This window comes from Manis pentadactyla, chromosome 4 (genome assembly GCF_030020395.1).
Source record: "Manis pentadactyla isolate mManPen7 chromosome 4, mManPen7.hap1, whole genome shotgun sequence".
Taxonomy (NCBI): domain Eukaryota; kingdom Metazoa; phylum Chordata; class Mammalia; order Pholidota; family Manidae; genus Manis; species Manis pentadactyla.
In genome coordinates, this window is record NC_080022.1 from 139,211,711 (window position 1) to 139,238,534 (window position 26,824).

Genomic DNA, 26,824 nt, shown 5'->3' on the forward strand with positions numbered 1-26,824 from the left:
GACTCAGTTATATTTCTTTAGGGAACGAATTTCCCATATCTCTAAATGCTTCTCCTTAGCTTTCTTAGCTCTGAGGTGCACTCTGAGATACAGATATCTGGAGAAGAATTGGAGCAAGGTCTTAGGCATATAAATTATTTTTATTACTTCCTTTCCTCTGCATATTACTAAACCTGTCCATCAGGTTTATTTTTTCACAGCAATATTACTGAATTCTGAGGGTATGATACAGGGAAAATGTGACACTGTGGATGTGTACTGAGCTGCCTGTTTAGGATAAAAGAGAGTGAGGTTGGGGTAGTCTTGTATTTTCCATGAGTCTGAGATTACATCTGGGTCTGTAATAAAGTGCCCACAACTAGAGAGTTCTTGTTCTGAGAGGACTTAGTAGGAATAGATGTTCTAACTTAGCAGCAGTTTGCTGTCTTTAAAGTGGGAGGAATGCATGTCCCAGCCTGAAGCACAGCTAATAAATATTTATGGCACATCAGCTACATGCAGGCCCTGTGTCAGGCGCTGGCTCTGCTGCCGTCATGAAGGCAGACAAGGCCTTCCCTGCATGGAGCTGACAATCTGGGAGGAAGACAGCTACAAACCCATAACCGCCCCCCGCACACTGGGAGCTACAGGGACAAGCCCAGGATGCTGTGGAAACATAGCAGCGGGTTCTCCCCTGGTCTGGGAAGACAGGGAAGGCTTAGCTGAGTAAGCGATGTGTTCTGCAGCTGAAGGAGAAGTAGGGGCAAAGCAGGTCAACAGGGAGAAGAGGGAGGAAGATGCTGGGCAGGGGGAAGAGCAGGTGGAACAGGCTGGAGGCAAGAAATGGTGCCTCTTGTCCAGCATTGCTGGAGAAAGGCAAGGGTCAGGTCATGAAGCCTTTTGAACCCTGAAAGGAATGTTGTGTGTATCTTAAGAGCAGTGATGATCCATGAAGACTTTAGGGAGAATGATGACCATCTTAGAGTGCCACAGTGTGAAGGAAGGATACTGAAGGAGGGGTATTCATCATGGAAGCAGGGAGATGAATTAAGATGCTGTTGCAATAGTACAGACAAGGCCTAATGTCTTCCTGGTTCAGGGTAGTGAGTGTTGGGATAGGAGTGGGTGACTGAGAAGGAAAATAAAGTAGAAGAATCTGTAGGACTTGATAGATTGGATGTTGATAATGGCAGAAAGGAGGGAGTGAAAGAAAACTCTGTTTATAACTCAAGCCTGGATTTCTTTACTGAAATGTAAGAGACTTGGCAGAGTGGATTGAGAGAGGGACTGGGTGAGAACATGAGTTTCACCTGGGATCAATTGAGCTGAAGATACTTGTGATATTACATGGGGAGATAAACACTAAACAATTGATGATATTGTTCTGAAGGTGATAGAGGCTTACTACATGATACATAGAGGTTTGCTGGACCTACTGCATGAGATTTAGATAGTATTTGATGCCATGGGAATCGGTGAGCTTTTCAAGGCTCTGTAAGTGGAATATAAGAACAGTGCTTAGGAAAAAGCCCAAGGAAACACCAGTATATGAAGTACTGTTAGAGAAAAAACCAATCACAGTTACTGGATTGGATGGCCAGGGATGTATCAGGAGAACCAACATATTCACACAGGATAAAAGATGAGAGTATTTTAGAAGGGACAGAAGAGTCAATATTGTTACATGCAAATTAAGAGGAAATGGAGAAAATAATTCTGAAAAGTGGCTAGGATTTAGTGATGTGTCATATTTGTGGGTAGAGTGTTATGGTAATGAGTATGCAATCAATTATTACAGAACAGTTAACGTATCATATAGTTATGTTCATTTCTATTCAGTTTTTTAATGCACACTTATTTTCTTCTAAACACACAGGACAAAGAGCATGACAGGAAGAAATCAAACTGTCATCTCAGAGTTCCTCCTGTTGGGACTGCCCATTAGATCAGAGCAGAAAGACCTGATCTATGCCCTGTTCCTGGCCATGTATCTTATCACTGCCCTGGGGAACTTCCTCATAATTTTCCTGATTCAACTGGATTCTCACCTCCACACACCCATGTATTTGTTCCTCAGCAATTTGTCCTTCTCTGATATCTGCTTCTCTTCTGTCACCATTCCCAAATTGTTGCAGCACATGCAGAGCCAGGTCCCACCCATCCCCTACGCTGCCTGCCTGACCCAAATGTACTTCTTCCTGTTTTTTGCAGACCTGGAGAGCTTCCTCCTCATGGCCATGGCCTATGACCGCTATGTGGCCATCTGCTTCCCCCTGCACTACACCTCCATCATGAGCCCCAGGCTCTGTCTGTCCCTGGTGGGGCTGTGCTGGGTGCTGACCACGTTCCATGCCATGTTACACACCCTGCTCATGGCCAGAGTGCATTTTTGTGGAAACAACATTATCTCCCACTTTTTCTGTGATATGTCTGCTCTGCTGAAGCTGGCCTGCTCTGACACTCGAGTCAATGAGCTGGTGATATTTATCACAGGGGGCCTTGTTCTCGTCATGCCGTTCCTACTCATCATCCTGTCCTATGCACGAATTGTGTCCTCCATCCTCAAGGTCCCTTCTGCTCGGGGCATCCACAAGGCCTTCTCCACCTGTGGCTCCCACATCTCTGTGGTTTCTCTGTTTTATGGGACAGTTATTGGTCTCTATTTATGCCCATCTGCTGACAATTCTACTATTAATGAGACTGTCATGGCTGTGATGTACACGGTGGTGACCCCCATGCTGAACCCCTTCATCTACAGCCTGAGGAACAGAGACATGAAGGGAGCCCTGGGCAGAGTCTTTTTCAAAAAGAAAATTCCCTTCTGTGTATGATGGTAAAGCTTGGGATTTTTATGCAATTTTATCCAGTAGATATGTTGATATTAATATTTGGATATTAACTGACACTTCTTTTTTCACCATTGATACTTTGTGTTAAAATGACATACTGAATAATTTGTCCAGTAAGTAAGAGTTGAAGTGTACATGTGTAGTTGAACTCAGAAAGGGGATCTCAGTGACCTACTAGGAAGGTCTTCCTCTCTGTTATTCCCACGTAAGCCTGAGAAAGCATCATTTTGTAACTTTTAATTGATCTTTGAAGGTCCATTGTTAAGCAACTAACTTACTATGTTTTATGTTTGTAAAAAAACTCTGCCTTCCAAGGTCACTTTTAACTGAAATGTAAACATCTCACTCCCCTGTATATCTGCAAAATTGGACTTTTCATTGTTGACCATAAATTCTTTACTTTCTTCTGCCTGAGTGATCGTTCACATTTTGCCTTTTAATTTTTTCTCCTCTGATGTATTATATTAATTTTCATGTTTACATTGTCTTTTTGACCTACCATGAGCCTAAAGCAAATTTTCTATTTCCTCTGCTACAGTAATTTACATTATCATATTGTTAATTTTTGTGCTGTGCTTACAGCAGTTCTTTAGAACTTGCTCATTTTACATTACAGAAACTTTGTCTCATTGGAATCAGTTCTCCATTTTCCCCTCCCTCTGCCCCCTGACAATTACCAATTTTGTCTCCTCCTTCTGTGGATTTAATTACTTTAGACACCTCATGTATTGGATTATGCCTGTCTGTCCTTCTGTAACTGGGTTATTTCACTTAGCATAGTGTTCTGTAGGTTCAGCCATGTTGCAAATGGCAGGATTAACTTTTTTCTTCAGGTTGAATAACATCATTCAATATGGTATTATTCCACTGTATTTTTATATCCCCATGTTCTTTATTCATTCATCTGTTGATTGACAGTTGGGTTGTTTCAACACCTTGGCTATTGTGAATAATGGTGCAGTGAACATGGGGCTGCAGATAGCTCTTTGAAATCCTGATTTCATTTTTCTTTGGATATACTAGCCAACAGTGTATAATGGTTTCAGTTTTTCCACATCCTTTCCAATATTTTTTTTTCTTTTTTAATAATATCCTTCTTTACAGGTGTGAGGTGATATCTCACTGTGGCTCCAATCTGCATTATCCTGATAATTAGTGACGTTGAACACCTTTTCATATACTCAGTGGTCATTTGTATGTGTTCTTTGGAGAAATGACTATTTAAGTCCTTTGCCCATTTTCTAATGAGGCTATTTGTTTTCTGCTTTTGAGTAGTAGGAGATTCTTATATATTTTGGATATTAACCCTGTGTCAGAATGACGGCTTGCAAATATTTTCTTCCATGGTCTAGGATGCCCTTTTATTCTCTTGGTTACTGATTTTGCTGTGTAGAAACTTTAGTTCAATGTAACATCAGAAAGAATAATGACCCAGGGATCATTCTTGCTTGATCATGTTGTATGATTCTCTTTTAATATGCTGTTTAATTTGGTTTGTTAAGAATTTTACATCTATATTCATCAGAGATACTGGTCTGTAATTTTCTTTCCTGTAGTGCCCTATCTTTTTCTGGAGTCTGGGTGATTCTGGCCTTGTAAAATGAGTTAGAGAGTGCTTGCCACTCTTCAACTTTTGGGAAGAGTTTGAGGAAGTTTGGCATGAACTCTCCTTTAAATGTTTGATAGAATTCACCAGTGACACCATATGATCCTCGTATTTTTCATTGTTGGGAGAGTTTTGATTGCTGATTCAATCTCCTTACTCTTTATTCATTTGTTTTATTTGTTTCTAATTCTTCATGACTCAGTCTTGGTAGGTTGTATGTTTGTAGAAATTCATGCGTTTCCTCTAGGTTACCCAACTTGTTGTCATGTAATTGTCCCTGTAGCCTTTTATGATCCTTTGTATTTCTGTGATATCAGCTGTAATTACTCATCACTCATTTCTGAATATATTTATTTAAGTCTTCTTTTTTTCTTATTCTAACTGAAGGTCTGGCCATTTTGTTTATCTTTTAAAGACCTAGCTCTAAGTTTTGTTATTTCCTTCCCTGTGATAACTTTGGGTTTAGTTTGTTCTTATTATTTGAGGTGTAAAGTTAGATTCTTTATTTTCGATCTTTGCTTTTTCTTGAAAAGGTGTTTATAGCTATAAACTTGCCTCTTATAATTGCTTTTGTAGCATCCCATAGACTTTGCTATGTGTGTTCCCATTTTTGTTTTTTCAAGATATATTTTGATTTCTCTTTTGATTCGTTCTTTTGACCCACTGGTTGTTCAAGAGTGTGTTGTTAAATTTCTATATATTTGTAAGTTTTCCATATTTCCCCTATTACTGATTTCTAGTTTGACAGATGGTCAGAGATGATACTTTTTATGGTTGCAGTCTTATTTGCTAATGCTTGTTTTGTGGTCTGTCATATGATCTGTCCTGGAGAATGTTCTGTGTGCACTTAGGATGTGTATTTTGCTCCTGTTGGATGGAATGTTCTATACATGTCTGTTAGGCCCATTTGGTATAAGTGTGGTTCATGTCCAGTGCTTCTTTGTTGATGTTTTGTCTTCATGATCTATTCATTGTTGAAAGTGGGCAGAGAAAAGTCTTACTATTATCAATTATATTGTTGTCTATTTCTTCCATTAGATCTTTCAGTATTTGCTTAATATATTTAGGTGCCCTGATGTTTGGTGCATATATATTTATGATTGTTATATCTTCTTGATGAATTATATCATTATACAATGACTTTTGTTGCATAGTGTTAGTTTTTGGTTTAAAGTTAATTTTGTCTGACATAAATATAATTTTTCCTCCTCTCATTTGGTTTCCATTTGAATGGAATATTTTTTCCCATCCCATCTGTTGAAGCTATGTGTGTTCTTAAAGTTGAGAGTTGGTTTACTTTCTTCAATAAATGTTTGGTAGAATTCATGAGTGAACTGATCTGGGCCTGTTGTTTCTGTATTGTTAGGATGTCAAGTATTGACTCAGATATTAAAAATACATAGACTTATTGAAATTGTCTATGTCTTCTCATGTGAGTTTTGGCTGACTTTGCCTTTCAAGAAATCAATCCATTGCATCTAGGTTATCAAATTTGTGGGCACAAGTTGTTACAGTATCCTTTTAATGTTCATAGGATCTCCCCTCTTTTATTTCTGATATTTGTAATTTGTGTTCTCTCTCTGTTTTTCTCAGTTGGCTTGGCTAGAAGCTTCTTGATTTTTATTGATCTCTTCAATAAATCACCTTTTATTTAACTGATTTTTTTCCATTGATTTCCTACTTTAAATTTCATTCATCTCTTCTCTAATTTGTATTATTTACTTACTTCTTCCTTCTTTGAATTTAATTTGCTCTTTTCCCCCCACCTGTTTCCAAAGATACCATTATATAATGCCCCATCTGTCACTGATAACTTTCCTTGCTCTGCACCTCATTTATGTTGAAATACATTACTGAAATATAACTTATGTACAATAAAATGGGCTTCTTCTAAGTGTGTAGTCAAATGGATTTGACAACTAAGCCCTCATGTTACCTCAATTCATATCCAAATCTAATTATTTCTATCACCCCACAGTTCCCTTGCAATCAATCATCCATTCTCTCAGTCGTTTACAGATCTGATTTCTGTTGCTACAGATTAGAATTGACTGATTTTGAATATGAATCAGCATCATATGATATGTACTCCTCTCAATTTTTTGCAGTCTTTTGCTTAGCATAATGTTTGAGATTCATCCATATGGTTGTATGCATTAGCAGTATATTTCTTTTGATTTCTAAGTAGCTATAAAAAATAATGCTAGTATGAATATTTTTGTATGTGTCTTTTCTTGCATATGTGTATATATTTCTCTTGGGTCAATACTTAAGAGTGAAATTTCTAGGTCAGAGTATACTTCTGTTCTAATATAGTAGATATTACTAAAGCAGTCATATCAAATTATGCACCTAAAGGCAGTCATATCAAATTATGCACCTAAAGACAGTGTGAGAATTCTAGTTTCTTCACATCTTTACCAACACAATAGAATTTTTGATTTTATAAATTCTGGTGTGTATTTAGTGTATCTCATTTTCTGTACTTCTTGGTGTATAGTTAGGTTGAGATTTGTTTCATATATTTACCGGTCATTCAGAAATCCTGTAAAATGTATGTTGAAGCCTCTTTGTTCTTTTTTTAAATTAAATTTTCTTTTGTTGTGTTGGAGTTAGATAGGAGATATAGTTAGATAGTTAAATAGGAGTTATTTAATTATTCTGGACAGAATAATTTTTTGACTCTTCTAGAACAGTCTGTATGTTATATGTGTTGCAAATGTTTTCTTTCAATTTGTGACTTTTTACTCTTAATGGTGTCTTTTGATGAACAAATTTTAAAATAATTTAAAGTAGCCAACCTTTTTTTAGCAATCTTTACCATTACAGTTTGTGTTTTTAATTACTTTATTATGAAATCTTTTCATTTCTCCAAAGTCTTGATGATATTTTTTGTTATCTTTTAGAAGTTTTATTGTTCTATTCACTTGTGAAATTCCTTCACATTCAGATCGACAATATGCCTAGAAATGTTTTTTGTATTTGATGTGCAGACACATAGCCCAAATATTTGGGAAGTAAGCAACACATTTCTAAATAGCCCATGGGTGAAATAGGAAAGCACAAGAAAAATTAAACATTATTTTACATTAAAATGAAAAGACAGCCTATCAAAATTAAGATGCAGCAAAATCACTGCTTATAGGTAATTTTATAGCATTAAATGTTTATATGGCAGAAGAAACAAGATCTCGGTCAGTGATCTAAACTTTCATTTTAAGGACATAGAAGAAGAACAATTAAAATGAGAAAGAAAGAAAATAACAAAGGTGCGTAAGTCAATGATATTGTAAACAGAAAATTGAAACAGAAATTACCAAAACCAAGAGGTGCTTCTTTGAAAAACTACATAAAGTAGAGAGACTTTTAGTCAGAATGAGTGACAAGACAAAAATGAGAAAAAACAAAAAATACAAATATCAGAGAAGAAAGAACAGGTATTATTATAGACCCTTAGAGACATGGAAAGGATAATGATAGAATACTGTGAGGAATTCTATGCCTATAACTGCTACCACTTATGAAATGGATACATTTATTGAAAGACACAACTGAGGAAGTTCACTCAAAGGTCAGATAAGTTGAGTATAATATGTATTAAAGAAATAGAATTGAAAGAAAAATAGGATTTCTATTAAAGAAATAAAATTCTCTGACAAAGAAAACTCCAGGACCAGTTGGCTGTATTGCTTAAATATATAAAGCACTTATGGGAGATATAATAGTAATTCTATGGAAACTCATTCTGTCCATGTAGGAGAGGAAGAAATGCTTCCCAGCTCATTTTATGAAGCCCTGATACCGTGACCAGTTAAAGACATTACAAGAAAACTAAAGAACAATGCCCTTTGTGGACATAGGCACTAACATCTTCAAAAATACAAAAAAATAGAATTTATTAATTGAAAATAGTCTAAAAATATGAAAAGAACAAAACATCATTATCAAGTAGGGGCTATCCTGGGAATAAAAAGCAATTTCAACATTCAAAAACCAATAAATCTAAATGATCATTTCAACAAATAAAGAAAAAAAACCATTCCCCCTGCCATATTGCAAAACCTCAAAGGAACGCTGTTTTTTTAAATTCATTTTGTTATTAATCTACAATTACATGAAGAACATTATGTTTACTAGACTCCCCCCTTCACCAAGTCCCGCCCACAAACCCCATTACAGTCACTGTCCATCAGCGTAGTAAGATGCTGTAAAATCACTACTTGTCTTCTCTGTGTTGCACAGCCCTCCCCGTGCCACCTCACATTATACATGCTAATCGTAAGGCTCCCTTTCTTTTTCCCTGCCCTTATCACTCCCTTCCCACCCATCCTCCCCAGTCCCTTTCCCTTTGGTAAATGTTAGTCCATTCTTGGGTTCTGTGATTCTGCTGCTGTTTTGTTCCTTCATTTTTTCTGTGTTCTTATACTCCACATATGAGTAAAATCATTTGGTACTTGTCTTTCTCTGCCTGGCTTATTTCACTGAGCATAATACCCTCTAGCTCCATCCATGTTGTTGCAAATGGTAGGATTTGTTTTCTTCTTATGGCTGAATAATATTTCTTTGTGTATATGTGCCACATCTTCTTTATCCATTCATCTACTGATGGACACTTAGGTTGCTTCCATTTCTTGGCTATTGTAAATAGTGCTGTGATAAACAGAGGGGTGCATCTGTCTTTTTCAAACTGGGCTGCTGCATTCTTAGGGTAAATTCCTAGAAGTGGAATTCCTGGGTCAAATGGTATTTCTATTTTGAGCATTTTGAGGAACCTCCATACTGCTTTCCACAATGGTTGAATGAATTTACATTCCACTAGCAGTGTAGGAGGGTTCCCCTTTCTCCACAACCTCACCAACATTTGTTGTTATTTTTCTTTTGGTTGGTGGCGATCCTTACTGGTGTGAGGCGATATCTCATTGTGGTTTTAATTTGCATTTTTCTGATGTCTAGCAATGTGGAGCATCTTTTCATGTGTCTGTTGGCCATCTGAATTTCTTCTTTGGAGAACTGTCTGTTCAGCTCCTCTGCCCATTTTTTAATTGGATTATTTGCATTTTGTTTGTTGACGTGCATGAGCTCTTTATATATTTTAGCTGTCAACCCTTTATTGGACCTGTGATTTATGAATATATTCCCCCATACTGTAGGATAACTTTTTGTTCTATTGATGGTGTCCTTTGCTGTACAGAAGCTTTTCAGCTTGCTATAGTCCCACTTGTTCATTTTTGCTTTTGTTTCCCTTGCCCAGGGAGATATGTTCATGAAGAAGTCACTCATGTTTATGTCCATGAGATTTTTGCCTATGTTTTTTTCTGAGTTTTATGGTTTCATGACTTACATTCAGGTCTTTGATCCATTTTGAATTTACTTTTGTGTATGGGGCTAGACAGTGATCCAGTTTCATTCTCTTACATGTAGCTGTCCAGTTTTGCCAGCACCATCTGTTGAAGAGACTGTCATTTCCCCATTGTATGTCCATGGCTCCTTTATCATATATTAATTGACCATATATGTTTGGGTTAATGTCTGGAGTCTCTATTCTGTTCCACTGGTCTGTGGCTCTGTTCTTGTGCCAGTACCAAACTGTCTTGATTACTGTGGCTTTGTAGTAGTGCTTGAAGTTGGAGAGTGAGATCACCCCCACTTTATACTTCCTTCTCAGGATTGCTTTGGCTATTTGGGGTCTTTGGTGTTTCCATATGAATTTTTGAACTATTTGTTCCAGTTCATTGAAGAATGTTGGTAATTTGATAGGGATTGCATCAAATTTGTATATTGCTTTGGGCAGGATGGCCATTTTGATGATCTTCCTAGCCAAAGCGTGGGATGAGTGTCCATTTGTTAGTATCCTCTTTAATTTCTCTTAAGAGTGTCTTATAGTTTTCAGGGTATAGATCTTTCACTTCTTTGGTTAGGTTAATTCCTAGGTATTTTATTCTTTTTGATGCAATTGTGAATGGAATTGTTTTCCTGATTTCTTTCTATTGGTTCAATGTTAGTGTATAGGAAAGCCACAGATTTATGTGTCTTAATTTTGTATCGTGCAATTTTGCTGTATTCCTATATCACTTCTAGTAGTTTTGGAGTGGACTCTTTAGGGTTTTTTATGTACAATATCATGTCAGCTGCAAATAGTGACAGTTTAACTTCTTCTTTACCAATCTGGATTCCTTGTATTTCTTTGTTTTGTCTAATTGCCGTGGCTAGGACCTCCAGTACTATGTTAAATAACAGTCGGGAGAGTGGGCATCCTTGTCTTATTTCCTATCTCAGAGGAAAAGCTTTCAGCTTCTCGCTGTTCAGTACGATGTTAGCTGTGGGTTTATAATATATGGCCTTTATTATGTTGAAGTATTTGCCCTCTATACCCATTTTGTTGAGAGTTTTTATCATGAATGGATGTTGAATTTTGTCGAATGCTTTTTCAGCATCTATGGAGATGATCATGTGGTTTTTGTCCTTCTTTCTGTTTATGCTGTGGATGATGTTGATGTATTTTCTAATGTTGTACTATCCTTGCATCCCTGGGATGAATCCCACTTGGTCGTGGTGTATGATCCTTTTGATGTATTTTTGAATTCAGTTTGCTAATATTTTGTTGAGTATTTTTGCATCTATGTTCATCAGGGATATTAGTCTGTAATTTTCTTTTTTTGTGGGGTCTTTGCCTGATTTTGGTATTAGGGTGATGTTGGCTTCATAGAATGAGTTTGGGAGTATTCCCTCCTCTTTTATTTTTTGGAAAACTTTAAAGAGAATGGGTATTATGTCTTCTCTGTACGTCTGATAAAATTCTGAGGTAAATCCATCTGGCCCGGGGGTTTTGTTCTTGGGTAGTTTTTTGATTTCTGCTTCAATTTCTTTGCTCGTAATTGGTTTTTTTAAATTTTGTGTTTCTTCCTTGGTCAGTCTTGGAAGGTTGTATTTTTCTAGGAAGTTGTCCATTTCTTTAGGGTTTCCAGCTTGTTAGCATATAGGTTTTCATAGTAGTCTCTAATAATAGTTTGTATTTCTGTGGGGTCCGGCATGATGTTTCCTTTCTCATTTCTGATTCTGTTGATGTGTGTTGACTCTCTTTTTTTCTTAATAAGTCTTGATAGAGGCTCATCTACGTTGTTTATTTTCTCAGAGAACCAGTTCTTGGTTTCATTGATTTTTTCTATTGTTTTATTCTTCTCAATTTTATTTATTTCTTCTCTGATCTCCACTATGTCCCTCCTTCTGCTGATTTCAGGCATCACCCATTCTTCTTTCACCAATTTCGATAATTTTGACATTAGACTATTCATTTGGGTTTATTCTTCCTTACATAAGTATGCCTGGATTGCTATATACTTTCCTCTTAAGAGTGCTTTTGCTGCGTCCCACAGAAGTTGGGGCTTTGTATTGTTGTTGTCATTTGTTTCCATATATTGCTTGATCTTTATTTTAATTTGGTCATTGATCTGTTGATTATTTAGGAACATGTTGTTAAGCCTCCATGTGTTTGTGAGCCTTTTTGTTTTCTTTGTACAATTTATTTCTAGTGTTATACCTTTGTGGTCTGAAAAGTTGGTTGGTAGAATTTCAATCTTTTGGAATTTACTGAGGCTCTTTGTGTGGCCTAGTATGTGGTCTATTCTTCTATTCTGGAGAATGTTCCATGTGCACTTGAGAAGAATGTGTATCCTGCTGATTTGTATTTAGAGTTCTATAGATGTCTATTAGGTCCATCTGTTCTAGTGTGTTGTTCAGTGCCTCTGTGTCCTTACTTGTTTTCTGTCCGGTGGATCTATCCTTTGGTGTGAGTGGAGTGCTGAAGTCTCCTATAATGAATGCATTGCAGTCTATATCCCCCTTATTTTTGTTAGTATTTGTTTCACATATGCTGGTGCTCCTGTGTTTGGTGCATATATGTTTATAATGCTTATATACTCTTGTTGGACTGAGCCCTTTATCATTATGTAATGTCCTTCTTTATCTCTTGTTACTTTCTTTGTTTTGAAGTCTATTTTGTCTGATACTAGTACTGCAACGCCTGCTTTTTTCTCCCTGTTGTTTGCATGAAATATCTTTTTCCATCCTTTGACTTTTAGTCTGTGCATATCTTTGGGTTTGAGGTGAGTTTCTTATAAACAGCATATAGATGGGTCTTGCTTTTTTATCCATTCTTTTACTCTGTGTCTTTTGATTGGTCCATTCATTCCATTTACATTTAGGGTGAGTATTGAAAGATATGTACTTATTGCCATTGCAGTCTTTAGATTCATGGTTCCCAAAGGTTCAAGGTTAGCTTCTTTAGTATCTTACTGTCTAACTTAACTTGCTGATTGAGCTGTTATAAACACTGTCTGGTGATTCTTTATTTTTCTCCCTTCTTATTCCTTCTCCTCCATTCTTTATATGTTCGGTGTTTTATTTTGTGCTCTTTTGTGTTTCCTTTAATTGCTTTTAGTGGGTAGTTGATTTTATTTTTTGCCTTTAGTTAGTATTTGGTTGGTCTGCTTTCTTTGCTGTGATTTTATTTTCTCTGGTGACGTCTATTTAGTCTTAGAAGTGCTCCCATCCAGAGCAGTCCCTCTAAAATACCCTGTAGTGGTGGTTTGTGGGAGGCAAATTCCCTCAACTTTTGCTTATCTGGGAATTGTTTGATCCCTCCTACATATTTAAATGGTAATCATGCTGGATACAGTATTCTTGGTTCAAGGCACTTCTGTTTCATTGCATTAAATATATCATGCCATTCTCTTTTGGCCTGTAAGTTTCTGTTGAGACGTCTGATGATAGCCTGATGGGTTTTCCTTTGTAGGTGACCTTTTCCCTCTCTCTAGCTGACTTTAAAACTCTGTCCTTGTCCTTGATCTTTGCCATTTTTATTATTATGTGTCTTGGTGTTGTCGTCCTTGGGTCCTTTCTGTTGGGAGTTCTGTACACTTCCATAGTCTGATTGTTTATTTCCGCCCCCAGTTTGGGGAAGTTTTCAGTAATTATTTCTTCAAAGACTCTTTCTATCCCCTTTTCTCTCTCTTCTTCTTCTGGTACCCCTATACTGTGGATATTGTTCCTTTTGGATTGGTCACATAGTTCTCAATATTGTTTCATTTCTGGAGATCCTCATCTCTGTCTGCATCAGCTTCTATGCATACTGTTCTCTGATTTCTATTCCATCAATGGCCTCTTGCATCTTATCCATTCTGCTTATAAATCCTTCCAGAGATTGTTTCATTTCTGCAATCTCCCTCTGGATGTCATCCCTTAACTATTGTGTATTTCTCTGCAGCTCTGTCAGCATAGTTATGACCTTTATTTTGAATTCTTTTTCAGGAAGACTGGTTACGTCTGTGTTCTTCTCAGGGGTTGACTCTGTGATTTTGGTCTGTATCAAATTCTTCTGCCTTTTTATGGTGATAGAGATAGTTTGCAGAGTTGGCGCATGTGACTGCTGGGAGAACATTCCTTCTTGCTGGTTTGTGGCCTTCCTTTCCTGGGAGAACAGCTACCTCTAGTGGCTTGTGCTAGGCAGCTGCACGCAGACAGGGCTTCTGATTCTTGCCCGGCAGCTATGGAGTTATGCTCCGTGGTTGCTGTGGGTGTGGTCAGCCTCAAGCTGCTGCTCTGATGTGGGAAATGGCTGGGAGGCTGTTTATCTCCGTGAGCAGCCTCTGAGTTGCGCTGCTGTCCAGGTTGTTAGGGTGGCCGGAGTTCCATGGGATTTCCAGCTGCTGGGCTATGTGTCCTGGGATGCTTCCGTCCAGCTGTTGTGTTCCCGTCCCTTTAAGACTTTCAAAAAGCACTCGCTTTTCTTTGTCTCAGGGGTGCTGGCTGCGGCGACCCGCTCACAGGTCTTACTGTCCTGTTTCCCTAGTTTCCAGCACCCCATGCACTGTGTGTCTGCACTCTGGTACGATAGCTAGGGCTGGCTATTTAGCATTCCTGGGCTCCCTCTCCCTCCCCGCTCTGACTCCTCTCCTCCTGCCGGGTGCTGGGGGGAGGGGCGCTCAGGTCCTGCCGGGCCGGGGCTTGTATCTTACCCCCTTCGCAAGGCGCTGGGTTCTCGCAGGTGTGGATGTGGTCTGGATGTTGTCCTGTGTCTTCTGGTCTCTCTTTTAGGAAGAGTTGTATTTGTTGTATTTTCAAAAATATATATGGTTTTGGGAGATTTCCGCTGCTCTACTTATGCCACCTTCTTGGCTCCTTCACCACTGAATTTTATCAAACATTTAGAGAAGACCTAAAACCAACCTTCTTAACGTTTTCCAAAAAGTAGAAGAGGAGGGAATACCTCCAAACTTATTCTATGGGGCCAGGATTACTCTAATACCAAATCCAGGCAAAGACACCACAAAAAAATAATAAAGCACAATATCCCTGATGAACATAGATGCAAAAATCCTCAACAAAGTAATAGAAACTGAATTAAGAAATACATGAAAAAGATCATCCATTATGATCAAGTGGGATTCATCCCAGGGATGCAAGGATGGTACCATATTTAAAAATTCATCAATATCATCCACCACATCAACAAAAGGAAGGACAAAACGTATGATTATCTCCATAGATGCTGAAAAGGCATTTGACATAATTCAACATGCATTCATGATAGAAACTCTCAACAAAATGGGTAAAGAGGGCAAGTACCTCAGTGTAATAATGGCCATATGTGACAAACCCACAGCCAACATCATACTTACCAGCAAGAAGCTAAAAGCTTTTTCTTTAAGATCGGGAACAAACAAGGATGCCCACTCTCTCCACTTTTATTCTACATGTTACTGGAGGTCCTAGCCACAACAATCAGACAACGCAAAGAAATGAAAGGCATTCTGATTGGTAAGGAAGAAATTAAACTGTCCATGTTTGCAGGTGACATGATGTTGTACATAAAACCCTAAATAATCCACACCCAAGCTACTAGAACTAATAACTGAATTCATCAAAGTTGCTGGATACAAAAGTAGTACATAGATATGTGCAGCATTCCTATATACTAACAAAGCACTAAAAGAAAGAGAAATCAGGAAAACAATTCCATTTACAAGTGCATCAAAAAGAATAAAATACCCAGGAATAAATCTAAACAAGGAGGTGAAAGACCTATACCCTGAAAACTACAAAACACCCATGTGAGAAATTAAAGAAGACACCAATAATTGGAAATATGTCCCATGCTCATGGATAGGAAGAATTAATATTGTCAAAATGGCCATCCTGCCTAGAGCAATCTGCAGATTCAATGTAATTCCTATCAAAATTCCAACAGCATTCTTCAACAAACTCTAACAGATAGTTCTAAAATTCATATGGAACCACAAAAGAACCCGAATAGCCAAAGCAATCCTGAGAAGGAAGAACAAAGCTGGGGGTATTATGCTTCCCAACTTCAAGCTCTAGTATAAAGCCACAGTAATCAAAATAATTTGGTTGTGGCACAAGAATGGACCCATAGATAAATGGAACAGAATAGAGAGCCCTGATATAAACCCAAACATATATGGCCAATTAATATACGAGAAAGGAGCTATGGATATACAATGGGGAAAAGACAGTCTCTTCAACAACTGGTATTGGGAAAACTGGACAACTACATGTGAGAGGATGAAACTGGATTATTGTCTAATTACATACACAAAAGTAAACTCGAAATGGGTCTAAGATGTGAATGTAAGTCATGAAACCATAAAACTCTTAAAAGAAAACACAGGGAAAAATCTCTTGAATACAAACATGAGCAATTTTTTCTGAACACATCACCTCAGGCAAGGGAAACAAAAGCAAAAATGAACCAATGGGACTACATCAAACTAAAAAGCTTCTGTACAGCAAACAACACCATCAGGAGATCAAACAGGCATCCTACAGTATGGGAGAATGTATTTGTAAATGACATATCTAACAAGGGGTTAACATTCAAAATATATAAGGAACTCACATGCCTTCACACCCAAAGGCAAATAACCCGATTAAAAAATGGGCAGAGGATATGAACAGACAGTTCTCCAAAGGAGAAATTCACATGGCCAACAGGCACAAGAAAAGATGCTCCACATCTCTAACTTACCAGGGAAATACAAATTAAAACCACAATGAGATATCACCTCACACCAGTTAGGATGGCCAACATCAAAAAGACTAGGAACAACAAATGCTGGCAAGGATATAGAGAAAGAGGAAGCCTCCTACACTGTTGGTAGGAAGGTAAATTGGTGAAAATGTTGTGGAAAGCAATATGGAGGTTCCTCAAAAAACTAACAATAGAAATACCATTTGACACAGTAACTCCAGGCTTAGGAATTTACCTGAAGAAAACAAGATCCCAGATTCAAGAAACATATGCACCCCTATGTTTATCGCAGCACTATTTACAATAGTCAAGATGTGGAAGCAACCCAAGTGTCCATCAGTAGATGAATGGATAAGAAGATGTGGTACATATACACAATGGAACATTATTCAACCATAAGAAGAAAACAAATCCAACCATTTGCAACAACATGGATGGAGCTAGAGGGTATTACACTCAGTGAAATAAGCCAGGTGGAGAAAGACAAGTACAAAATGATTTTATTCATTTGTGGAGTATAAGAACAAAGCAAAACTGAAGAAACATACAACAGTAGGCTCACAGACTCTAAGAAGGGACTAGCAGTTACCAAAGGGAAGGGAGTGGGAAGGGTGGGTGTGGAGGGAGGGAGAAGGGGATTAAGGGGCATTATGATTTGCACACTTAAGGTAGGGGGCTCATGGGGAAGGCAGTATAGCAAGAGAAGAGAAGTATTAACTCTACAGCATCTTACTACGCTGATGGACAGTGACTGTAATGGGGTATGTGTGGGGGATTTGATAATATGGGTGAATTTAATAACAACAGTGTTGCTCATGTGAAACCTTTATAAGATTCTATATCGATATCAATGATAGCTTAATAAAAATATATATGCAAGATCTATGTCCTGAACACCACAAAACAATGATTGAAGAAATCATGAAATGTAAACAAATGGATAGATATAGCATATTCATGGATTGAAAGTCTCATTTTTGTTCACATGTTCACTCTTTTAAAAGTTATCCAGAGATTGAACACAATTCCAATCAAAATTCCAAAAGCGTTTCTTTTTGTGTACAAATTGACAATCTTCTTGTAGAATTTGTATGTAAAGGCAAACAAACTTAAAAAAACAATTCAATTCCAAAAGAAAATGAGTTCTCATAGTTTCTGTTTCCCGACTTACTATTAAATTTATTTAATCAAAGTGTGATATTAGAGAAAAGATAGAAATGCTGATCAGTATAGAGAGTATGAAATAGCATTTAGGGTGCAGAAATACATGCACTCATGTATTATCAATTGATTTTTTCACAAAGATAATTCAGTGGAAAATTGGCTTTTCAAGTAATGATGCTGAAAAACTGCATTTCCAATTTTTCAAAAAAACTCTGAACCACAATCAATACTCATACCTTATACAGCAGTTTACCCAACATGTATGATATACCTAAATATTTGTATGAGTACTGAGAATTCATCCTGTGGCATCCTGTTTCATGGAGTCAGAAGTCCCAGAGAAGGAAGCAGTGAGCACGTGGAGCTGATTTGAGGTGATAAAGCTTGTTGAGGTCAGCACACATCTGGTTACTACAGCTGTGGCTGGAATAAGAGATGTGGCTTAAGAAGTGTCTCCGGTATGTCTCAAGGCAGGAGTGCTTCACCAGAGGATCTAACACTGTGCCATTGAATTGGAAGGTGAGACTAACACCTGGATACTTTGTGGTTCTTATGTGAACCCATATACAAAGAGCAGGGTTGCCATTGTGCTTGGGGTGGTGATATTGATTATCAGGGGAAATGTGGTTTATTCTACACAACTGGAGTAGAGAGAACCATGACCAAAATTCTGGGGAGTTCGTTGGGTGCCATGTACTATTTCCATGTCCAATAATAAATGTTAATGAAACTGTACCAACCTAATAAAGGGAAGACCAGTGAGGATGCATATACCCTAGGAATGAAGGCTGCCTTACGCCACTATGCAAAGACCTCCATCCAGTGGAGATGATTGCCAAGGAGAACATCGAATGTGGAGTGAAGCAAGTAGCTCTCAATGTCAGCTATGGCCTTGTGCTCAATTGACAGGTAAGAAAGAACTGGAAACTAGGAAGTAGTCTGGCACAAATGGAAAATAATAGAGATGATGGAGGTGGCAGGGTGCAGTTAAGGTTTTTTCTGACAGGGGTACAGAGCTAAACACACCTCAGTGGGATGCAGATCTGAGTTTGATTTTCTACTGTGGCCTGGGGAAGAATAAAATGTTGTCTGGGATAATTTATCTTTCTCTTATTCCAGTTTTTTCCATATATCTGCATTTTGTTGATTAATAGAAGTCCAATCCTTTGTTAACTGCAGGTTTCTCTCTCCTTTGGATACACTTAAGGGAATTGGATGGTAGTGAGAATTCTGCCACCCTGAGAATATTTCCACATAGGTATCTTTCATGGTGGTACTCTGGTCAAAGACCACTTGTGGCTTCTTTTTTCCCATGGATGAAGCCTCCTAGACTCTTATGATATCTTAGGGTATTCAGAGCCTAGTCCCTTCTTGTGTTTATGGTTTCTCCAACCATCTTCCTTCACCTTGACAAATATAGGCTACAGCCCCACAGGACTACTGTCCGTTCTCTAAACAGGCAGTGATTAAGCATCCATCCATGAGCTCTGTCCATCCCCCACTTCCCTGAAAGTATAGCGGAGTGTGATCGGTGAGTGTAATCACCCGCTGCTCCAGGACTCTGGGGTGTTTGTCCTGCGGACGTCCTGGGTAATTACTTTGCCTTTAACGAGTTCCTCCGGGATCTGGATCTTGAGTGATAGGGCCCCTCAGGCCTGGGGATGTTGTGGAATGGGAGACATGAGGGGGAATGAAGCAGACACAGGCGATGACTACAGAGGCTGCTAGTTCACATGCCTTAGTGAATAAAGGGGATCAGGGCCTTGGGTCTGGGTCCTGGAGTCCCCCTCAGACATGCTGGGTAAGCTGGGCAGAGGGTGAATGGGCTGGTCCCTTAGGGTCCTTCCAACCTCAGAGTGTTAGTTTCCCAGGTTGTGTGGAGCTCTGCAGGATAGTATTTCAGGTATGATAAGCTTCCTGTTGTCCACCTCTCTGCTTCCCAAGACTTTCCCCCATTCTGGAAATATTTAACTTAATGCTCACTGATTATAATATTTTCATTAATGACTTCATTCTTAAATAACACATGTCATGTATTCCAATAAGATTGTGTACTGAGAGCTCTTGAGGTAGGCTTAATGTAATAATCTGAGTCCTTGTTGATTTGGACTCACCTTGGAACTTTAGAAATCTTTGTACAGGCTGCTTCTTAGATTGTGATTAAGTTAATCAGAGGGGCCCCAATTTTCTTTATTTTGAAAAGTGGCATATTTCCTTGATATCACTATGTAGTCCCTGGAACTCAACACTGGAGTCACTGAGGTGCTAATAAAAATGGACTGGCTTACTGAGTCAGAATCAGTGTTTGACAGGACTACCAAGTGATTTCTATCGATAGTAATTTTAGAAGCAATGTGGGGTGATTCTTGCATGCAGTCCAGGCTGAGAACGACTGACTTAACAGTTGGAGATGAAGGGGCTCTTTGTATGTTGGTGGTAGTATCTGCAAGTGCTGTCTCCAGTTCTGGGTCCCTTGTCATATTCTTGACACTACTGGTGGATCCCTGTCATTTACCAGGGAAGCAAAATTCTGAGAAACTAAGTGTATGATTTTCCAGAGAGATCTTTCTTCCCACTGTAATGCCAGTGCATCATGTGTAAGTGAAAAAACCCTCAATGTGGTTGGATGAAACATCACCAGGTATGAAAATTTCAGATGCTGGACGTGGTTGTGTCTTTAAGTAAGGAGCTTCTCACCTCTCTTACTTCTTCTCCTCTGCTGTTTCTCTTTTTTGTCACCCTGAGGTATGTCAGCAAGTGTTATCCAGAGAAACAAGACCCTAGGAGGTTATCAACACTGCTCATATCCACCTATATACATAGCTATATGTATTATCTGTATCATGTATTTCAGTGAAAAGTGTAGTGTCTGTGGTATCCTAACATTTTGCATGAGTGCAAAATTACTGATTAATTCTCTAAAACAGTGTAAAATTCAGTGCCAAATGGTTGATGGTAGTGTTCTTGTTCCTAGAAGATTTGGTAGGAGTAGTGATTCTAACTTAAAAGAGTTTTGTTGCTTTGAGAGTGGAAGGATTGCATGTTTCAGCCTGAACCATTGCCAATAAATGTTTATGACATGTCGGCTACATGCAGGCATTGTGCTAGGAGCTGGCTCTGCTGCAGTCATGGAGGCAGACATGGCCTTCCCTGTATGGAGCTTACAGTCTGGGAGGAAGACAGCTACAAGCACATAGTCCCCTGGGAACTGGGTGCTATATAGCAACAAGCCTAGGATGCTGTGGAGGCATAGCAGCAGGTTCTCTCCTGGTCTGGGGAGACAGCGAAGGTTTAGCTGAGTCAGTGACATATTCTGAAGCTGAAGGTAAAGTAGGGAAAAGCATGTGAAGAGGGAGCAGAGGGAGGAAGATGCTGGGCAGGGGCAAGAGCAGGTGGAAAAAGCTGGAGCCAAGAAATGGTGCCTCTTGTCCAGCATTGCTGCAGAGGGCAATGTGAGTGCCTCTGGCGCCAGGTGAGCTGCGGAGGCCGGCAAGGGTCAGGTCATGAAGCATTTTGTGCCCTGTAAGGAATGTTGCCTGTACTTATGAGCAATGAGAATCCATGAAGACTTCAGGGAAAAATGATGATCACCTGAGAGTGCCACAGTGTGAATGAAAGATACTGAAGGAGGGTATTCATCACTGAAGCAGGGAGATGAATTAAGAGGCTACTGCAATAGTACAGAAAAAGCATGATGTCTTCCTAGTCCAGGGTAATGAGAAGTGAGATAGGAGTGAATGACTGAGAAGGAGAATTAAACTTTTGGAGTTGACAGATGCATGGTGGTGATGAGAGGACAGAGGCAGTGAAGGAAAACTCTCAGGTTCTGACTGAAGCTCCTGGACTCTTTGTATGACATGGTGGGAAACTAAAGGAAGAGGGTGTTGGAAGAGGGGCAGAGTGAGACTAGAAGTTTCTTTTGGGACCTGTTGAGCCTAAAATACATGTGATATGTCCACGGAAGGTAAACATTAAGCAATTGAGTATCATTTGTATGTTAGTCATCTGCAACTGAGCTCTAAATGGTAATGCAATCTTATGGAACATCTGAGGTTTTCTTGGTGTTATATATGGAGGTATAAAGAGGGCAGTGTTTGGGAGACAGCCCTGGGTCATCAGCTTGTAAGAAATTGACAAAACAGAGGCTACATATGGTCACTGAGGAAGTCTGGCAGGAAGGTATGAGGAAAAGTAACACATTTCTCAGAAAATAATGGATAAGAGTGTTTCAGAAAAGACTGGATATTGTTACGTGTTAAAGAGAAGTGGAGAAAGTAAATGATTTCTGATCATAGAGATTCTGATTAAGAATTTTGGATTATAGAGATTGTAATTATTGTGATGACAGTGATATGGAAGTATTTTTACTGGACATGTAACAGACCACGTATCATAGGAACATGTTCATTTTAAATTCTAGTTTTAATGGAGACTTTTATTTCTTTCTAAAGATACTGGAGACAGAGCATGACTGGAGAGAATCATACTGTCATCTCAGAGTTCCTCCTGCTGGAACTGCCCATTAGGCCAGGGATGCAGGACCTGCTCTATGCCCTGTTCCTGGCCATTTATGTTACCACCGTCCTGGGAAACCTCCTCATCATCATCCTCATCCGCCTGGACTCCCACCTCCACACGCCCATGTATTTGCTTCTCAGCAATTTGTCCTTCTCTGACCTCTGTTTTTCCTCGGTCACTATGCCCACTTTCCTGCACAACATGCAGAGGCAGGTCCCATCCATTCCCTATGCTGCCTGCCTGACCCAAATGTACTTCTTCCTGTATTTTGGAGACCTGGAGAGCTTCCTCCTCGTGGCCATGGCCTATGACCGCTATGTGGCCATCTGCTTCCCCCTGCACTACACCTCCATCATGAGCCCCAGGCTCTGTCTGTCCCTGGTGGGGCTGTGCTGGGTGCTGACCACGTTCCACGCCATGTTACACACCCTGCTCATGGCCAGAGTGCATTTTTGTGAAAACAAGGTGATCCCCCACTTTTTCTGTGAGCTGTCTGCTCTGCTGAAGCTGGCCTGCTCTGACACTCTAGTCAATGAGCTGGTGTTATTTATCACAGGGGGCCTTGTTCTCGTCATGCCGTTCCTACTCATCATCCTGTCCTATGCACGAATTGTGTCCTCCATCCTCAAGGTTCCTTCTGCTCGGGGCATCCACAAGGCCTTCTCCACCTGTGGCTCCCACATCTCTGTGGTGTCACTGTTTTATGGGACAGTTATTGGTGTCAATTTATGCCCATCTGATGACAATTTTGTTAAAGAGACTGTCATGTTTGTGGTGTACACTGTGGTGACCCCCATGATGAACCCCTTCATCTACAGCCTGAGGAACAGAGACATAAAGGGAGCCCTGGGCAGAGTCTTTTTCAAAAAGAAAATTCCCTTCTGTATATGATGGTAAAGCTTGGTAATTTTATGTGATTTTATCAAGTATATATATTGATAAAAATATTTAGATATTAACTCACTTCCTTTTTTCACCATGAAACTTTTTGTTAAAATGACATACTGAATAATTGTCCAATAAATAAAAGAGTTAATGTGTGCATGTGTAGTTGAATTCAGAATGGGAATCTCAGTGATCTACTAGAAAGATCTTCCTCTCCGTTATTCTCAGGTGAGGCTGAAGAAGCATAATTTTGTATCTTTTAATTGATGTTTACATCTCCAATTGTTAAACAACTATTTTATCATGTTTTATGGTTGTAAAAAATCTCTCCTTTAATACTCTGTCTTCCCAGGTCAGTTTTGACTGAACTGCAACATCTCACTTTCCTATGTGTGCTAAATAGGATTTTTCTTTGTTGACCATGAATTCTTTACTCTCCTATTTTTGGGTGATCATTCACAACATTTTGCCTTTTAACCTTTACTCCTCTGATGTATTTCATTAATTTTAATGTGTACATTGTCTTTTCGACCCACCATGAGCCTAAAGCAAATTTTTTATTTCCTCTGCTACAGTAGTTTACGTGATCATATTGTTAATTTTTGGTGCTCTGCTTACAACAGATCTTTAGAACTTGCTCATCTTACGTAACAGAAACTTTGTCTCATTGGAATCAGTTCTCCATTTTCCACTCACTCTGCACCCTTACAATTACCGATTTTTTCTCTCCTGGTGTGGATTTAATTACTTTAGACATCTCATGTATGTGGCTCATGCATATCTGTCCTTCTGTAACTGGGCTATTTCACTTAGCATAATGTTCTGTAGGTTCAGCCATGTTGTTGCAAATGGCAGGATTAACTTCTTCAGGTTGCATATCATTCAATACATTTCTATTCCACTGTATGTATATACCACGTGTTCTTTATCCATTCATGTGTTGATGGATACTTGAGTTGTTTCAACACCTTGGCTATTGTGAATAATGCTGCAGTGAACATGGGGCTTCAGATAGCTCTTTGAAATCCTGATTTCATTTCCTTTGAATATATTAGCCAACAGTGTATAATGGTTTCAGTTTTTCCACATCCTCTCTAATACTTGTTTTTTTTTCTTTTTTAAAGTAATATCCATCTTTACAAGCATGAGGTGATATCTCACTGTGGCTCCAATCTGCATTTTCCTGATGATTAGTGATTTGAGCACCTTTTCATATTCTCAGTGGCCATTTGTATGTGTTCTTTGGAGAAATGACTGTTCAAGTCCTTTGCCCATTTTCTAATGAGGTTATTCGTTTTCTGCTTTTGAGTTGTAGGAGATTCTTATATACTTTGGGCATTAACCCCATGTTAGAATGATGGCTTGTAAATATTTTTTGCCATGCTCTAGGATGCCTTTTTTCTCTCTTGGGTATTTGTTTTGCTATGCAAAAATTTTAGTTCGAAGTAACATAAGAAAGAATAATGACCCAGGGATCATTCCTGCTTGATCATGTTGTATGATTCTCTTTTAATATGCTGTTGAATTTGGTTTGGTAATATTTTGTTAAGAATTCTACATCTATATTCATCAGATATACTGGTCTGTGATTTATTTTCTTATAGTGCTCTTATCTCACTTGAGTCTGGGTGATTCTGGCCTTGTAAAATGAGTTTGATGGTGCTCCCTGCTTTTCAACCTTTTGGAAGAGGTTGAGAAAGTTTGGCATGAATTCTCCTTTACGTGTGTTTTAGGATTCACCAGTGAAACCATATGTTCCTGGTATTTTTCATTGTTGGGAGGTTTTAGATTGCTGATTCATTCTCCTTTTTCTTTATTTATTTGTTTAGGTGTTTCTAATTTTTATGACTCAGTCTTGGTACATTGTATGTTTGTAGGAATTCATCCATTTCCTCTAGGTTACCCAACTTTTGTCATGTAATTGTCCCTAGTAGCCTTTTATTATCCTATCTATTTCTCTGGTATCAGTTGTAATTACTTTGCACTCATTTCTGATTGTATTTATTTGAGTCTTCTGTCTTGTTTTCCTAGTCTGACTGAAGGTTTGGCCATTTTGTTTATCTGTTTAAAGAAGTAGCTCTTAGTTTTGTTGATCTTTTATGTTGTTTTTCTGTTCTTTCCATCTCAGTTATTTGTGCTCTCATCCTTGTGCTAACTTTGAATTTAGTTTTTTCTTCTTTTCTTATTCCTTGAGGAGTAAACTTAGGTTCTTTATTTGAGAACTTTTTATTTCTTCAGAAGGTGTTTATTGCTATAAACTTGTCTCTTAGAACTGCTTTTGCAGCATCCCTTTAGGCTTTCCTCTGTGTGTTCCCATGTTTGTTTGTTTCAAGATATTTTTTGATTTCCCTTTTGATTTGTTCTTTGACCCATTGCTTGTTCAGGAGTGCGTTGTTAGATTTCTGTATGTTTGTGAATTTTCCAGCTTTCCCCTGTTAGTGATTTCTAGTTTCACATCATTGTGGTCAGAGATGATACTTGGCATAGTTGCAGCCTTCCTAATTTGCTAAAGCTTGTTTTCTTTTTTGTCATATGATCTGTCTGGGAGAATGTTCTGTGTTCACTTAGAATGTGCATTTTGCTACTGTTGAATGGAATATTGTGCACATGTCTGTTTGGTCCATTTGGTGTAAGGATAGTTAGATGCAGTGTTTCTTTGTTGATCTTCTGTCAAGATGAACCATCCATAGTTGAAAATGGGCATGGAAAACTCCTACTATGATCAATTATATTGTCTATTTCTTCCTTCAGATCTTTTAGTATTTGCTTAATATATTTAGGTGCTCTGATATTTGATGCATATATATTTATGACTGCCATATCTCCTTGATGAATTGACCCCTTTATCATTACATGATGACCCATTTGTCTACTGTTACAGTTTTTGGTTTAACGTCTCTTTAATGTAACATACATGTAGTTTTTCCTGTTCTTTTGGTTTCCATTTGAGTGAAATATTTTACTCTTCCCATGAATTGAGCCTTTGTGTGTCCTTAAAGTTGAGAATTGGTATAATTTCTTATATAAATATTTGTTACAATTCACCAGTGAAGCCATCTGGGCCTCATACTTTCTGTATTGTTAGTTTATCAACTACTGATTCATATTTTAAAATACATAGACTTACTGAAATTGTCTATGTCTTCTCATGTGAGTTTTGGCAGATTTTGCTATTTAAGAAATCAGTCCATTTCATCTAGTTTATGAAACTTATGGCACAGAGTTGTTATAGTATCTCATTATCCTTTTAATGTTTATAGGATGCCTCCTCTTTAATTTCTGACATTAATAAGTTGTTTTCTCTGTCTGTTTTTCTCAGTTACCTTGGCTAGAGGCTTCTTGATTTTTTTGAACTCTTCAGTGAATCAGGCTTTATTTAACTGATTTTCTCCATTGATTTCCTACTTTCAGTTTCATTTTTTTCTCTAATTTGTATTATTTATTTTCTTCTGCCTTCTTTATATTTAATTTGTTCTTGTCCCTGACCTGTTTCCAAAGGTACCATTATACAATGGCTCTCTTAGTCCCTGATAACTTTACTTGCTCTCAACCTCATGTATTTTGAAACACATTTTTGAAATATAATTTATGTACAATAAAATGGTCCCTTTTAAGTGTGTAGTCAAATGGATTTGACAAGCACTCAGGTAACCTCAATTCCAATCCAAATCTAGAATATTTCTTCCACCCCACAGTTCCCTTGCAATCAATCATCCATTCTCTCAGTCATTTATAGATCTGATTTCTATTGGTATAGATTAGACTGCCTGATTTTGA

At 38.4% G+C, this 26,824-nt stretch overlaps 2 protein-coding genes across 2 annotated transcripts; both read left to right on the forward strand.

The window, feature by feature from the left end:
• The first annotated feature begins 994 nt into the window (after window positions 1–994).
• LOC118913181 (olfactory receptor-like protein DTMT) lies at window positions 995–2,810 on the forward strand. Its single transcript, XM_036887000.2, has one exon. It carries the CDS (start codon window positions 1,866–1,868, stop codon window positions 2,808–2,810), a length of 945 nt encoding a protein of 314 aa, XP_036742895.2. The 5' UTR covers window positions 995–1,865.
• A 19,301-nt stretch (window positions 2,811–22,111) lies between these two features.
• Window positions 22,112–23,053, forward strand: LOC118913184 (olfactory receptor-like protein DTMT). Its single transcript, XM_036887005.2, has one exon. It carries the CDS (start codon window positions 22,112–22,114, stop codon window positions 23,051–23,053), a length of 942 nt encoding a protein of 313 aa, XP_036742900.2.
• Window positions 23,054–26,824: the final 3,771 nt, after the last annotated feature.